The 16805-nt window shown below is 40.1% G+C and overlaps 1 protein-coding gene across 4 annotated transcripts in view; it reads right to left on the reverse strand.

Moving 5' to 3' along the window:
- Positions 1-16805, reverse strand: part of ccdc88c (coiled-coil domain containing 88C) — a 116006-nt gene that overhangs the window by 28005 nt on the left and 71196 nt on the right. For 2 of the 4 annotated variants that reach the window (XR_003672802.1, XM_028437741.1), the window contains exons 16-26: positions 15283-16080; positions 12584-12711; positions 12376-12517; positions 11393-11512; positions 11044-11205; positions 10681-10961; positions 8030-8173; positions 7778-7964; positions 5927-6072; positions 5763-5852; positions 4114-4412 (exon numbers count right to left, since the gene is read on the reverse strand). Coding sequence is in view for 3 of the 4 variants with exons in the window: in XM_028437741.1 (XP_028293542.1) it covers positions 4114-4412; positions 5763-5852; positions 5927-6072; positions 7778-7964; positions 8030-8173; positions 10681-10961; positions 11044-11205; positions 11393-11512; positions 12376-12517; positions 12584-12711; positions 15283-16080 (2497 nt within the window). In the remaining variant the exon portion in view is untranslated. The remainder of the gene's footprint in view (positions 1-4113; positions 4413-5762; positions 5853-5926; positions 6073-7777; positions 7965-8029; positions 8174-10680; positions 10962-11043; positions 11206-11392; positions 11513-12375; positions 12518-12583; positions 12712-15282; positions 16081-16805) is intronic. The other 2 variants (XM_028437743.1, XM_028437742.1) reach the window with 2 other exon arrangements.

Genomic DNA, 16805 nt, shown 5'->3' on the forward strand with positions numbered 1-16805 from the left:
CCCCGCCCATCCAACCCTAGTGCTTGCGGCACGTCACTGGTTACATTGTGCACCGACTGTTGCTTTCACTGGAGACTACTGGTGCAGATGAGTAAGAAAATGTAACGTTGGAGGAATTAATTAATGCAGTTAATTCTGCCATTGTCAATCTTTTTTATTTATTTGTATTTATTTATTTATTTTTACTCAGATTCTCCAAAGAAAATCTAGAACAACATGGACTTCAAAGACTAAAAAGTGGTCTGCAGAGGAAATCGCAGCTTTGTGTGGTCAACCACTTCATCTCACTCTTTACAGGTACAGTAGCTCCTGTTTATGCTGCTCCCTAATATACAAAAAATGTTTCTGCTGTTACTTATACCTATATTATGTTGTACTGCTGTGTAAAGAGAATTCTGCTCTTAATAAGCACCTTATTTATTTGTGTTAAGTGTTTCAAGCCAAATGTTGTTGCACTTTAGTTCATACAGCAGTACTTCTCAAATAAGTGTGCAATGCACTACATTTGAAATATTATTTAATTTTTCTGCACAACACTGTGATCAATCATGATTAAAAATGTTAATCATTGCCCAGCACTAAATATATGATGTAATATAATATGAAATATAATATAATATAAATGCTTTTTTATTAAAATCACTAATTCTGTCTACTCTGTATTTGTAACGCAGTACAACAAACATGATGAAAAACTAATTCTAGAAGAAAAATAAAGTCTTTGGGGTCGCTAGAATTGTGTAAAATTAAATGGGGTCACGATCCAAAAAATGTTGGAAAGCAACATTTTTCTATTCGCTCAAATAGAAAAAGTTTTATCCAATAACTAAATAGTGTGTTAGAGGGTAAACTGTAGTGTGTATATTCACTATAGCGTCCAACAAGCGACTTTTCTCCCACAGTGTGGAAACATGAACGGTTAATAAAAGCCTCTAAAATCATTTTTTCTCATGATAAACATTTCTTTTGGGTTTCCTTGCATGTGGTTGTGTTGTGTGTCCGACTCTAAACGTGGTTAAACAGTGACTCACAGTAGTTCAGTGACATGAGAAAACATCTCCCTCTACTGGCCACTCACTGCAGGTGCAGCTTCTCTATTCAAGGTAAATTTGTTGCAAAATAGGAGGAAAATGTGAATTTGAGAATTTGAAAGAAAAAAAATTGAACCTGTTGAGTTCAAATCAAACCCAAAGAAAAATATTCACAAATGTGTGAAGATGATATTTACACAAATAAAATGACAGCTGCAAACTTATAATCCAACATTTACTCATGGTTTTTGTTTATTATCCTTTAAAACCACAACTCTGAGGTTACACCTTCTCCAATCACACAAAGTCATTATTCTGGTAAAGTTAGTTCTGAACAAAAGGAGTCATGGGGCATTTCTAAAGGTACACATGTGTTTTCATACAGCAGCACAGAATTACACGAGAAAAGTAGTGCATTTGTAGCGTCAGATTGGAGAAGTTGTAACCACAGAGTTGTGGTTGTAAAGGATAATATTCATAGAGTAATAGAAAAAAAACATGTGAGTGAATGTTGAAATACAAGTTTTTAATTTGTGTAAATATCAGTCTACACGTGTGAATATTTTTTGGGGTTTAAAGGGGAAGTATTATGAAAAATTCACTTCATGATGGTTTTACTACAGTGATATACATCCCTTTAGCCTCATTCAGAGGAACAAAGTTGAACAAGTTCTGTTTCCTCCCTTCCTTGTATTTCCACATTTTGTAAAAAGTCGGCTTCAAACGGGACAGTTGGATTTTTCTCGCTTTGTGACATCACAAGGTGGAAACTCCTCCTCCAATCCTGGATCCTCCTACCCAATAAGAACGTGAGTTGCTCCCTCTCAGACTACCTCACAGGTAAAACAAACACTGTGGTTTAATATACAGTAGAACAGTGGTTCTCAAACTTTTGTCACCCAGTACCGCCTCAGAAAATACTTGGCTCTCCAAGTACCATCATAATGACCAACATTAAAATACATTAGCGCAGTAGGCCTAAGTATTCATTAAAAACAACAAGGCAGAGGTTTTATTTAACAAGTATATTTAATATTGTTGGCCACTATAAAATTACACACAGTTGTGTTTAAATATAGGAAAATAAAAGAGTGTACTTAAATAAATATTTAATTAAGTGATTCTTTGGCGTGCCACAATATGGAGCCCGCGGACCACAGTTTAAGAATCAGTGATATAGAATACATATTATACTTTATGGTCATATATGTAAAGCTACATGGGACTGATCAACATCACACAGTGATGGACCAGGGAGATTAGAACCAGTGAGCCTATGTTTACAAGCCTGCTCTCTTTAACCACAGATAATATATTTACCTTCACTATATAGATAAACCAATGTACAGATAATCCAGTGTATAGATAAACCAGTGTATAGATAATCCAGTGTATAGATAATCCAGTGTATAGATAAACCAGGGTATAGATAAACCAGTGTATAGATAATCCAGTGTATAGATAATCCAGTGTATAGATAATCCAGTGTATAGATAATCCAGTGTATAGATAAACCAGTGTATAGATAATCCAGTGTATAGATAAACCAGTGTATAGATAAACCAGTGTATAGGTAATCCAGTGTATAGATAAACCAGTGTATAGATAATCCAGTGTATAGATAAACCAGTGTATAGATAATCCAGTGTATAGATAATCCAGTGTATAGATAAACCAGGGTATAGATAAACCAGTGTATAGATAATCCAGTGTATAGATAATCCAGTGTATAGATAATCCAGTGTATAGATAATCCAGTGTATAGATAATCTGAAGCACAGTGTGATCGCTCACAATCAGTTCCATTTTTAGTAGCCGTTATAATAATAATAATAAAAATTATTCATTGGACTTTATATAGCGCTTTATCATAGACACTCAAAGCGCTTTACAGAATTGAGGGATTATTCTTTCACTCCACACTTAGTGATGGTAAACTACTAATGTAGCCACAGCTGCCCCTGGGGCAGACTGACAGAAGCCGCCGCTCTCACCACCGCCAACACTCACTCACACACTACATTCATACTAGGCAATGTGGGTGAAGTGCCTTGCCCAAGGACACAATGACAGATACCACTGAGGTGACTGTCCCCCACTGTGGCCCCTGAAATTCTCAGTGGTCTTATATCAACTACTAACCAGGTCCAGACCTGCTTAGCTTCACAAATCTAACCAGATCAGGCAATAACAGGCTGGTATGGCCATTTTATATTATATATATAATATTGATATATATTATATTGCCTCTTATCACCTTTGACATGATTTGATGTGTTTATGACCCAATGCGACGCAGTGGTTGAACAAAACTAATGATTATCATCTTTAATGGACTATTCCTGTGGATAGAACATGTGAGGAGGAGAAGGAAGCAACTTAGCAGCTCTGGTGAGTGTTTGAAACAGCTGACTGACTCTGCTGCTGATGTGATAAACACACTGTGAAGCAGCATTTTTGTCTGACTCACAATCACAATAGCCTCTTAAATATCCATGTGTTTTACTGTAATGTGCAGGTTTTTGACTGAAAACAATAACAACAGTGTGTAAATAGCAGAAGACAATCGCTAAGGTGATCATCACCCTCTACAAGAGCGAGGCATTAAGTCAGCGTCTACAGACACGCCCCACTCATGAATATGCATGAAGGCCCCAAAACAGCCTGTTTTTAAAAACTTCATGAAAGTGACTTTTCAGAGGCTAAAACTCCAGAAAACAGGCAAGTTTGGGAAAATAAACCTCAAATACTATGTTGTTGGGGTTCTTAGAACAAATGGAGATGGGTGAAAATAGCAGAATACTGGAGCTTTAAATTATAACTCCATAGGTTTACATTTTTTCCACCACATGAAATTAATTTCATGTGTTGATTTTTACACAGAATTTGTCACATTCTATAAGCTCTCCTATTTTGCAACACATTTACCTTCATACCCGAGCAATAAAATAAAATAAAGTAAAATCGTGTTTTATGCTGAATTCCTTTGACTTTTCTGATATTGATTATTTATTGGTTTGTTCTGAGTGAACTTCAAATGAAACAGGAAGTTAAAAACAGAGTGTGGTGTTAGTGTCTCTACCTCGGCTGATGGGGGTCAACGCAGGGCTCAGGGGTCGCAGGCCAGCGCTAACGTTGCTATGGTTACCCAGCATGGGGGCGCCGTCATGCGAGTCGCTCACAGTCCTTCGAGGCAGAGGGGGCGGAGTTTCTGGGGGCAGGAGAGGAGGGGGTGGAGGGAGGGGGATGTCGGGGGCGCTCTTGGTTCGCTCCTTCTCCTTGGACGCCTCCTTGTCTCGATCGCCCACTCTCTCTCTGCTGCTCTCCTTACGTGGTTTGATTAGCTTCGCTAAAGCTTTAGCTCCAGACCACTGACTCCTCCTGAAACACAGATCAATAATCATTTAGAAACAACAGGATGGAGTGTTTGAGATCCAACCATATCAGACAACATCCTTTTTATCAGTCTACAAACTAATTAATGTCCACACAAACACAAACTAAAGTCATGTTACTTGTTTACTTTTAATCACAAACTCCAGCGGGGTATTTCATCAAAGTGTTCTTAGTAGAGCCAGGCCTACGGTTTAAACCTGGTTTAGCCAAGCCGCCAATAACCACGCCCCCTTTATCAAACTCTTCTCAGCTTGGAGCTCCCCAGCTGAGCCAATCAGCTGATCGTGTTTAGCTTAAGTGATTGTCTTCATAAGTGAGTGTGGGTCACATGATCAATCACAGATTTGATGATCAGAGACATGATGGAACGTGCGCTACAACTTTTACTCTGATTAAACAGCCAATAGAAACCAATGCTGAAGCCAACAGGATGTGACATCACCTCCGTTTTTCAGAGTTTCTGAGAAATCTATGTTTATGTATCATTCTTTTGAAATACAAAAACATCTCTAACTAGTCTTTTACTATGTCTACTGCTGGTGGTCATTCATACACATTAATGCATATAAGTCCCTCCTTCGTCCTATAGACCCCTATACAAATGGAAACGATTGCTGACTGCACCCAGCCAATAGGCTTCTACTTCCTGTTTTTGAGTCTGTCAATCAAAGTGAATGTGGAACTGTGCACGGAAACAAGGCCACTTTTCAAAAAAGTGTAAATATGCCAGATTGTAGCCAACGGCTAATTTCCATCTGTTGTCCATAAACAACAGATGCTCGTGCAGAAAAGTAGAGGCGTGGCTTCTGGTAGAGGTAGGAAGTGGAGCTGTTTTGGGCGGGACATCGAGACGTTTCTCAGAAACTCCAGGTAGCAGCTTTAACCCTTTACTACTTTTAAAATGTGCAAGCCACAGAAACTTGTTAATCGTGTTTGCCCTTTATTCTCACTGCTCAGTAACAGATGATGTCACATCCTGTTGGCTTCAGCATTGGTTTCTATTGGCTGTTTATTTGGAGTAAAAGCTTTGTCTCTGATCATTAAATCTGTGAGATTCAAGCTGAGATGAGTTTGATGAAATGTCCTGGACAGCTTTAAACCGTAGGATTGACTTTGAGGAAAAACCCTCCTGGTTATTAAGAGTGGCCACAGTATTAGTTTATTCCTTTATTCACATTGATTAGTCGATATCTATTTGTGTAGGTGTGGCAGTAGGTGATCGTCTGTGTGTTTTATTATCATTTTAGATATTTCCTATGGAATAAAAAATGCTGATTGATTAAAAAGTGATGTCATGTGATTAATGAGCACGGATTATAAGGATTTAAGTATTACTTCTTGGGCGTGGGGTCGTAGAACTTGTATTGATCCATGATCTTCTCCTCTAGTTTCTCTTTCTGACGACGCAGAGTGTTGAGTTTATCACTGAGCAGAAACAGAAATGAGTCGGCGTAAAACATCTAACATTTGTGCTGGCAGTCATGACGTGACGCTCTCACATGTAGAGCTTCTGCTCCTGGTGATACAGCTCTTTGCTCTCCATGCTCCTCTCCAGCAGAGTGTGGTTCTGCTGACTCAGCAGGTTGATCTGGCTCAGGAGGTGGTGGTTCTCCTCCTCCAGGTTCTTTTTCAGGCGACTCAAAAGCTAAAAACAAGCATTTTTTATTACTCATTCACGCACAATTAAAAGCAAAGATTCCCAATCAAACCAATCAAAAGTATTCTTCTCTACCTGGAATACTTCCAAAACAATCAATGACCCTTTGATGCATCAACGCAAATATGGAACACATGTGGCCCTCGCTCTAGTTTTATGTGTCCCCAAAAAGTAAACACAAAATGGCTCCAAAAAACACACAAATAACAGAAAACTATACAAAACTACAGCAAAATTACACAAAAACAGCAGCAACAAAAAAACACACAGTATGACTCCAAAAACTTACAAAATTGCAGAAACATTTTCAAAAAAAAAAAAAAAAACAACAAAATCATACAGAATGACAGAAAAACATCTTAAAAAGGTAAACAAAAATACACAAAATGAGAACAAAACTACTTTTTAAAATGACAATAAAACACAAAAAAACACAAGACAACAAAAACACAAACCATTTGTTGTTTCCTGTATTAATGCTCTGATTGGTCAACATTCTAAATGCTGCAATGAATGTTGATCATGTGACTCGCCGCTGTGATAACAGTCCCCCATCACTGTATCAAAGTGTTGACAAATGCATTTATTTACCAATGACAATAAAACCAGGCGTGAAGTCGCTTTAACTGATTTATCTACAGAAATATCCAGAAGCGTGGGCGGAGTTGCCTACTACTCTCTTTGTGGCCGCCTTCTACTCTTAAACATGTCCAGAAATGATTCCTTACCACTTTAGCACCTAAAGAATATCTGTAATATTATGTGAAAGATCTTAAATTATCTGTAAAAGTCTGGTTTTTCTATTAGCTCTGTCTGTTAGCCATAGCATCTCTTCTTCACTGCACAGAATAGCTGCATCCCAACCAAACACTATTACCAGCGCCCTCTGCTGGTCCAAACAAATATCTGGCAGCTGCAACTGAAGGAAAACAATCATTCTCTCTAAACATTTCCCCAACAAAATAATACATCTTAACATTCACAACATTACTGAATTCAATTAAATTAAGTAAACATTATCTTTGAGAAAGATTCAACAAAGAAAAGAGTCGCTGGTAAGAATAATTAAACATTAAACATTAATGATCAATATCATCACGAATCATGAATTAAAAGTCCAGGGTACTGGGTTAAGAAAATCACAAATATAAGGGTATATATATAAGATATGTTATGAATATTAATGTGCTTGTGTTAAATATAACACCCTGACGTGCAGCGGTGGGAACTCGCTGCGAGTTTTAGCCTTCTACTTTTTTTTAAGCCTAATACTTTTTTTATCTCGCTATCTGAGTTTAAACTCTCTTATATATCATTCATGTCTTTGCTCTGTGGCTTTATTTAGGTATTCACTTTCCCTTCCACTAACCATCAACACTTTATTTATTCTCTGTACCCTGGTAGTCCTGCACAGGGTCACAGGGAGGTCCTGCTCACATCAGACATGGAACTGCAGGAGAACATGTAAACTCCACACACACAGAATCCCACAATATTTCTGCTGTGGGGCTAAGTTGCTAACTACTCCATCTCAGAGTAATTTTGATTTCTGGAATATATTCATCCAATTACTGCCAAAATAACAATACATACACATATATATATATATATATATATATATATATTGCTATTGTGATGTCATTCCAATCTAGTGAAGAAATGATAATAAACTGTTAGAAGTTGTGAGCAGTACCTCACAGTGGTTGTCTAGTTTGGTCATGGTGATGTCCAGACCCTGGTGTTGCTCCATCAGTGAGTCGTATTGAGACATCCATCGACTCACTTCCAACTGGGCGGAGCTTAAGGAGCTCTTCACCTCATTCATGCGCTGCTGGAAGCCTTCGTTCTGCTCTCTGTGCTGTGATTGGTTCTCCTTCAGTCTGAGCGAACAAACAACAATGTTGTCATGGGTTTGTATTTAATGTCTTCTTCTGTGAACACTCACCGCTCCACTTCTGTCTTCAGCTGCAGATTCTCCTGCTGCAGGAGGCGACTCTTCTGAATCTCCTGGTTTAGCTCCTCCTTGTCTTTCTGGACACGCCCTTCCTGCTCCTCCCACTTCTCCTTCTGCTTCAGCAAAACACAGTACCTGCAGATACAAAGACAAGTTAGCTTTATTAGCATCTGCTTCCAAAGTCCCTCCCACCAGAGTTCACAGTACTTCAAGTGCTTGCGCAGCCCCGGTAAAGAAACACGGCTCTGGACCATCTAACTTTATGTTTACAATAATAATAATTAATTTAATTTCAAAGCACCTTTCAGGCCAACCGTGATTTCAAGACAGCCCCCAAAAATAATGACATCATGGCCCAGTCCGCCTCCCTGGCTTCAGACCGCCTCCATTCACAGACTACGTGCTTTTGATTTACACGTGGTGGGCTAGTCAGGAACCTGGACCCGAGGATACGCACAGGGAGAGAGGTGCGTAAAAAAGTGTAAGTCCAGATGGGAGAATAGGGCCCTTCATGAGTTCCCGGTTTATCAATTATACTAATGCAAAGACCACAACACAATAAACAGGAGAACCAGAGGAGTTGGTGTGCTTCATGGGAGTTCATTTTAGTGTAAATAAAAACACTGCATGGAAAACAAAAGCCAAGTTGTGTGAAAATGGTGTAAAAAAGAGTTTGTGGATCAGCAGAGCTCTGCTAGCCCCAGCTAGCAACTCAATGCTAACTATGTAGCAGCTAGCACCTCAATACAAAAAACAAAGCAGCTATCACCTCAATGCTTAATATGTAGCAGCTAGCATCTCAATGCTTAACATGTAGCAGCTAGCATCTCAATGCTTAACATGTAGCAGCTAGCATCTCAATGTTGAACATGTAGTGGCTAGCACCTCAATGCTAACATGTAGTAGCTATCACCTCAATGCCAACATGTAGCAGCTATCACCTCAATGCTTAACATGTAGCAGTTAGCGTCTCAATGCCAACATGTAGCAGCTATCACCTCAATGCTTAACATGTAGCAGTTAGCACCTCAATGCTAAACATGTAGCAGCTAGAATCTCAATGCTAACATATAGCAGCAATAACCTCAATGCCAACATGTAGCAACTAGCGCCTCAATGCAAAATTTAGCAGCTAGCACCTCAATGTTAAACATGTAGCAGCTAGCACCTAATGCTAACATGTAACAGCTAACACATTAATGCTAACATGTAGCAGCTAACACCTCAGTGCTAACATGTAGCAGCTAGCACATTCATGCTAAAATTATAGCAGCTAGCACCTCAATGCTAACATGTAGCAGTTAGCACCTCAATGCTATGATGTAGCAGCTAGCACCTCAATGCTAAACATGTAGCAGCTAACACCTCAATGCTAACATATAACAGCTAGCACATTAATGCTAACATGTAGCAGCTAGCACCTCAATGCTAACATGTAACAGCTAGCACCTCAACGCTAACATGTAGCAGTTAGCACCTCAATGCTAAACATGTAGCAGCTAGAATCTCAATGCTAACATATAGCAGCAATAACCTCAATGCCAACATGTAGCAACTAGCGCCTCAATGCAAAATTTAGCAGCTAGCACCTCAATGTTAAACATGTAGCAGCTAGCACCTAATGCTAACATGTAACAGCTAACACATTAATGCTAACATGTAGCAGCTAACACCTCAGTGCTAACATGTAGCAGCTAGCACATTCATGCTAAAATTATAGCAGCTAGCACCTCAATGCTAACATGTAGCAGTTAGCACCTCAATGCTATGATGTAGCAGCTAGCACCTCAATGCTAAACATGTAGCAGCTAACACCTCAATGCTAACATGTAACAGCTAGCACATTAATGCTAAATGTAGCAGCTAGCACCTCAATGCTAACATGTAGCAGCTAGCACCTCAATATTAAACATGTAGCAGCTAGCACCTCAATGCTAACATGTTGCAGTTAGCACATTAATGCTAGCATGTAGCAGCTAGCAGGGACAATGGTCCTCGTGGAGCAGACAGTGTCTCCAATCCACACTGACACTCAGACAGGGTTCAGAACTAAAATGAATAAATCCATGAGTAACTAATGAACAAAGTCAGTGATAAATGATTGTAGTGACAGTCGACCACTCTGCGGTAGAGGATGTGGGCGGGGCTAGAAGCGCTGCTACAGATAGCATCGTCTGACCCAACTTATCAACTGTTATGTAGAAAAACTATTTCAAACTAAATTCATCAGATTCATCAGTTGTTCTGTTTATTTCATGATATCCACAGATATTCTAAATATTTTACACTGTTCAGTTTATACTTCTCTGGAAATACAAAAACACATTTGTTACTAAAAATCCAGAAACGCATGATTATTGCTTAGTTTAATTTAAGTTTGTGCTTTGTGAACAATGCAATCATAATATTATGGAAATAATAAATACTATTTTGTTGTTTAAGCTCATTTATTGTTTTCCTTGATTCAGTCATAAACCAATTCATGCAATATATTTAAAAAAAAAACTTTTGTTGTTTGTTTAGATTATGATTATTTTTATTTTTAATCAAGCCCCACCTCTAGTTTTTATATTATATATAATTAATAATAATATTATATAATGAATTAAGACCAGTATTCTTGTGTTTCCTATATTACTTACTTGCCGTGCAGACTCCTGTGCTCGCTCTCTAGCGCCCTCTGCTTTCCTTTCAGCGCAGCGTGCTGACTGATCAGCTGCTCGTACTCGTGCGCCTGCCTCTCGTGCACGCTCAGCAGCCGCTCGTGGTCGCTGAGCACGTTTTCTCTTCCTCGCCACGCCTCCTCACGCTGCCGCTGCCACACGACTTCCGCCTCCGTCTCCAAGGCGCTCACCTGGCCCTGCAGCACTGCATTCTGGGCCATGAGAGATGCACTCTGGGAGGAGAGGGTGGAGCCCTCCACCTGAGAGAAGGATGGGCTTATTCTAACCGCTCTGTTGGGAACAACTACATCTCCATCAACTGAAGAGTGTGGTGTATCGTACCTGCAGCTTTGCTGTCTGCGTGTGCAGAGCAGAGTTCTGTTCCTGCAGGGTGGTGGTATGTCGCTGCAGCGCCACCATCTGGTTGTTGAGAGAAGTGTTCTGGTTCTCCAGCTGTTTCAGCTGCTCCTTCAACAGATTTCTCTCCGTCTGCAGTGATGCATTCTGGAGAAAAACATTAAACAAGAGTTTAGAAATATGAATTTTAGGAACTCAACCTGAGAACTTCCAATCGAACTAAAACGTAAATGTTTTTGCAGCAGCTACACATGAGAAAGGTTCTGATAAACAGAAAATGTATCAATTACGCTCATTATATACATGACTGCAGCTTATTTCAAAGAAATCTTACATTCTTTTCTATATCAATAAGATGATCTTTGATTCGCAGCAGTTCGGCCGTGGCGCCGCGTTCACTGCCTGCGTGTAGATGAGAGCTGTGCTGTTCTTCTTTTTCCTGCTCTAGACGAGCCTGCAGCAATGAAGACAAACAAAAGGGTAAACAACAAACCTGAGGGCTGTGCTATGACACTGCATAACAGAGAGTATCATTTAACAGCTGTGAACTCACAACACGCAACATGAAGAAAGTCAACTTTGGACTAGTTTGTAGGATTACTGCACATTTTGGGGTTCAGAGCTTTGTGGTACGCTATCCTATGAAGCGGGATATAAATACGTTCACTAAATCCAGGTGATTTCAGCCTGGCTACGTGTGCACTCGAAAGAAATAGTTGGAGATTGCAGCGTCAGACCAATCACAAACACGGAGAGACTGTGAAAAGCAACTTACATCACAATTGAGGAATAATTCTTTAAAGATATGAAGAATTTAAATCCATAATTCAGACCAAAAACAGAACTTGCTGCAGGAAAGGCAGGAAGAAAGAAATGCAGGCAGATAATTGATGAGTGTTGATGCTTAAATTAATGAAAAAATACAATATGAATGAATGGGTGAATAAACAGTTTCACTACTACAACACAGACGTGTTTCTATTCACAGACGCACCTCATTTTGGGTGTCGTCTGTGGCTCTGATGTTGTGTTCATACACATCAGCCTACGGTACATCATAAGGTGGACAATATTTGACCAGGGTAGGTGTTCAGCCTAAGTTACCATGGTGATTTAGCCCAAAAGACGTTAACTAGCGTCATAGAACAGCACAGCACACATGGAATCAATCCCAGAAGTTAGCGCGATAAGAGGAAGTCCAGCTTAGAGAAACCCAGGCTAGTATTTATCCTAATTCATGGTACAGGAAACACAGTTTTAGTTATAAACATCACACATGATCTGACGTAGTAAGTGTGTGAGTGGGCGTGTCCCTACAGTTTCCAGCTCGGAGCGAAGGCTGGCGTTGAGTACGCTGCTTTCTTCCAGTTTCTTCTCTAGACTGCAGATTTTCTCCTCCTTTAACTTCATCGTCTGCTGCACAGTTTCCTCCAGTCTAGACTCTAGTAGCCTGTACCTGCTAACACACACACAACAACTCGGACCTTTACACCTTTCAAACATGAATCACACAAAGAGAACCAACCTGTCCTCCAGCGTGTGCTCCTGCTGCAGCAGTTTTTCTCTGTTCAGTCCGATCTTCTCTAGTTCTTCATTAAGTCGCTCCAATTCAACGTTTTGCTGCTGCACGCTCAGCTTCTCACACACCAGCTCCTACACACACACACACACACTAAACATGAACTAAAGTGATGCGTTTAAACTCCAAATAGACTGATAGGAAAATTGGTTTACTGCAGAGACGAGCATCACATGTGAGTCATTCCATGTCATTTCAACAATTTTTCAGGACATCTGCCTAGAGGTGTCCCGGTCCAAATTGATATCGGATATCGGTCCGATATCAGCCAGAAAACAAATATCGGATTTTATCGAACTGCATCTAAAATCTCAGATATGTTATATTTATTCAGTTGTACAATACTGCAGATATGATATTGAAGGTTAAAATGTATGTAACCAATTGTTTAATAATAAATGGGTCAGTTTTTCTCATCCCTACTGTTGCTGACTATTGTTCTCTGTTTGAGTGACATCACTTGATCAAGACTTTTCTAACATTCCACACTACAAAATAAGTGATAAAAATATGTATGAAATGTGCTGATATCGTCTCGTATCGATATCGCCCAAAACAACCAAGGCAGCAATATCGGTATCGTATTGGTAGTAAAAAAAGTTGTATCGCGACAGCCCTAATTCTGAAGGAACATCTGTGTGCGTGTGTTTGTGGAGCAAATATCTCCCCGACGCAGTGTCTGATCAACCTGAAACTTTTTCAACAGCTTCCAAATACCCAGAGTGTGTGCGTCCGTTATTTTGGAGTGATTTGGTCATTCCAAAACCAATTTATAATCAATTTGAAATGACCAATTCACACTGTGGAACTCCTGTGAAACATTGTTTTAGAACACTCACGATGTCATCAACACTGATGTCATCAGAGTTCCAATCAGAATGTTCTAACTGACGATGTCATCAACACTGATGTCATCAGAGTTCCAATCATGGAACTGATGATGTCATCAACAGTTATGTCATCATCAGTGTTCTATTCTATGCTAATGCTAAGCTAATGCAGTGCGACGTTGTCTGTCTTTACACGATAACTTGAAAAGGTATAAACGGATTTTGATGAAATTTTCAGATAACGTTGATAATGGGTCAAGGAACAGCTGATACAATTTTGTAGATGTTCTGGCTACCAAAAGAAAAAAAAAATATTTTCCCATCCCCACTGTGGAACTCATGTTAATGTCAATATGAATACATACCTCCGACGGGCACTGTACTAGTGAATATTAATGTGCATTGATACACTAAATATGTTACTAAAACCAACAACAAGCAAACCACACAAAAATAATGTTAATCATACAGATATGTTCCAGTACCAGACAGCATTCTACCGAGGTCTACTAACAGACCACGCCCCCATACTACTGCTAGACTATAAGTTGGTACATTTTACACTGGAAAGAGGTAAACTGATAATGATGCTCAATTCTTTGTCATTATTACCATGGATACCAGATTTCATCTTATAAATGCATCATGCAAACAAAAACTAGGTGAGAAAATACATCATGATAATAAAAGTGCTACAAAACAGAAAGAAGAAAAGCCACAATTACACTAATATAATGCACCAAAAGCCACCATTTAGCATCATTTTTGCTCAATTTTCTGTGGGGGCATGCCCCCTGACCCCCCTAGGTGTTGCGCGCTGGCGGCAACTTGATGCAAGTTTTAGCCTTCTACTTTTGTTTTTTTTTTTAAGCCTTTTTTTGCATTCCATTACGATTTTTTATTTTTCTTTAAATGTGGGAGTCCATATATTGTGACCTACTGTGTAGTTATTAATAAGTTATAAGTTTCTTTCAAGTCTTTAAAGAGTAGCTAAACCCCAAACCCACTTTTTTTTGCTGAATATGTATTTGGGTATTAAGTAGTGCTGTTGATTGATCCTCGTCTAATTTTTAACATTTTAGTAAAAGTATTTAAATTTTGCATATTTAGTTGTAAAATGTCAGAGTCACTGCCCTCTAAGGGTTGAACGCTGCTATTACAATTGTTTTTTGACGTTGGCTGAGACGGATTCTTTGGATTCCCATGCGTCATCAACTTTCACTGTTGGCCCCGCCCCTCCTATAAAAGCTAGGAGGAGGGTTTCCTCCAGTCACAGCCCTCAGTGAGCATTGATTGACAGCCATAATGAGGAACTGTGTTCCTGCGGTGATGTTTTTGACTCTGTGCATCTATAAAGATCAGATTCTGGTCTAATCAGAGGGTTCATCAAGCTAGGTGTGTACATACAGACACAGTGTGCGTATCCCCGTCTGTCTCTGTGTGTGCGCGAACGTGCATGTACTTCTCGCTGCTGTGTGTGTCTCTATGTGTGTGTGTGTGTGTGTGTGTGTGTGTGTGTGTGTGTGTGTGTGTGAGAGACCGTGGTGTTCTGAGGCTCATGGTGGAAGTACAACAGGGACTGTTTGTGAGTAATCTAGCGTCTGTGGGCTGTGTATTGTGTGTAGTAGTTCAGGAGGCAGCAGTCTGTCACTGCCAGCACTGACCAGTTGCCTGAGTGGGCGTGTCTTACTGCATCAGGAGTAACGTCCATAATCAAGGCATTTTTAACTTCCCCCCCTAGTGGCAGCTCAGCAGAAAGCATGTGTTTACTTTTTAAACAGTTTTAGCTAGCCTCGTTAGCCTCGTTAGCCTCACCTCCCGTAGCGTAGCCAACATCCTCTTATCGATGGTGGCCTGTTTCTGAAGCTCTTTGTTCTCCCGTTCCACCTCCTTGGCCTTCAGCGACGCCTCCTTCAGCCTCTCCACCTCTTTGGTCAATGCTGCGCTCTCTTTTCCCACGGCCGTTACTTTCCTGCTCTTCTCCTCCAGCTCCGTCTCTTTCGCCTCTAACAGAGTTCTGATCCTCCAGCTCTCCTTCTCCATGCTCTTCCTGCTACGCTCTGACTGCTCCAGGTCCAGCTGGAGCTTCTTCCTCTCCTCCTCGCCTTCTTCTCTTCTCCTCTTCTCCTCCTTCATCTCCTCCACTTCTCTCCTCAGTTCTTCTTCCTTGCTCTGTGCCTCCTGCATAGTTCTCTCAGTCTCCACCCTCTCCTCTTTGCTCCTTTCCACCTCCTCCTCCAATCGATGCTTCTCCTGATGGAGAGAAATCACAGTTTGCTCCACCCGCTCCACCCTCTTCCTCTCTCCCTGCGCCTCCTCCTTGACCTCTTCCAGCTGAGTTTGCAGCTCCTGCATCTCCCTCTGAGCTTCCTTCAGCTCCTCCTGCAGCGTAGGCAGCCGGGCGGAGGAGGAGCGCAGGTTCTCCACAGAGCAGCGCAGTTCCAGGTTCTCCTTGGACAGCAGAGCGTTGTCGGCCTCCTGCTTGGAGAGCCGCTGCAGCTCCCGTTGGGACTCCTCCGTTTCTCTCTTCAGCCTGTGCACCTCCTGCTCCAGGAAGGAAACCTGCTTCTCCAGAGCTTCAGAGTGCTCAGTGCACGCACGCAGGGATTCCACCTGAAACACATCACAGTACGTACACACATGATCTCACTTCTATTGATGGGTGAATATGTATTAGCTAGAGGTGGGACTCCATTAAAACATTTATCTAATTAATTTCATAGCAATGATTGACAAGAAAACAATGCCTTTATAATTTAAATGGATTTTGGGAGATTAGAGGAGTGGTTTTCAAATATTTTTGGCTCTAGTTCCCACTTTTTCTTTTGAATCCAAGTCCCCCTTGATGTCAGACTATAACATTTTGCTCAAAATTATGTGTAAAAACAACTATAGATCATAATGATGGAATGAATGAGTCAAAACACACATTTTAAAGAATCTCATTTTGTAAATACGTGGAATGAAACAGTATTTAGTGCCTCCTTAATAGATTTATTTCTATAGTTTTTATTATTTCCAGTCATCTCCCTTCTGATGTGGGACCAAGACTGACTTGTATGTTCAGTTGATGTTCTAATTAAGTTCATTTTCTATGTTATCTGTGTTATTGTGTGTATTTTGTTGTTGTTTTTCGTGTGTTATTATTTAAATTAGTCTCAACGTGTTTTTGGTGTCATTTGGTTGTTTCTTTTGTCATTTTCTATGTTTCTCTGTTATTTTTGTGTATTTTGTAGTGGTTGTGTATTTTTCTTGCATTCAGTGTGTCTTTGTTGTCGTTTTATGTGTTGCTGGTAATTGTAAATATTTTCTCTCTTAGTGTGTGTGTTTTTGGTGTT

Source organism: Gouania willdenowi, chromosome 22 (genome assembly GCF_900634775.1).
Source record: "Gouania willdenowi chromosome 22, fGouWil2.1, whole genome shotgun sequence".
Lineage (NCBI taxonomy): Eukaryota > Metazoa > Chordata > Actinopteri > Blenniiformes > Gobiesocidae > Gouania > Gouania willdenowi.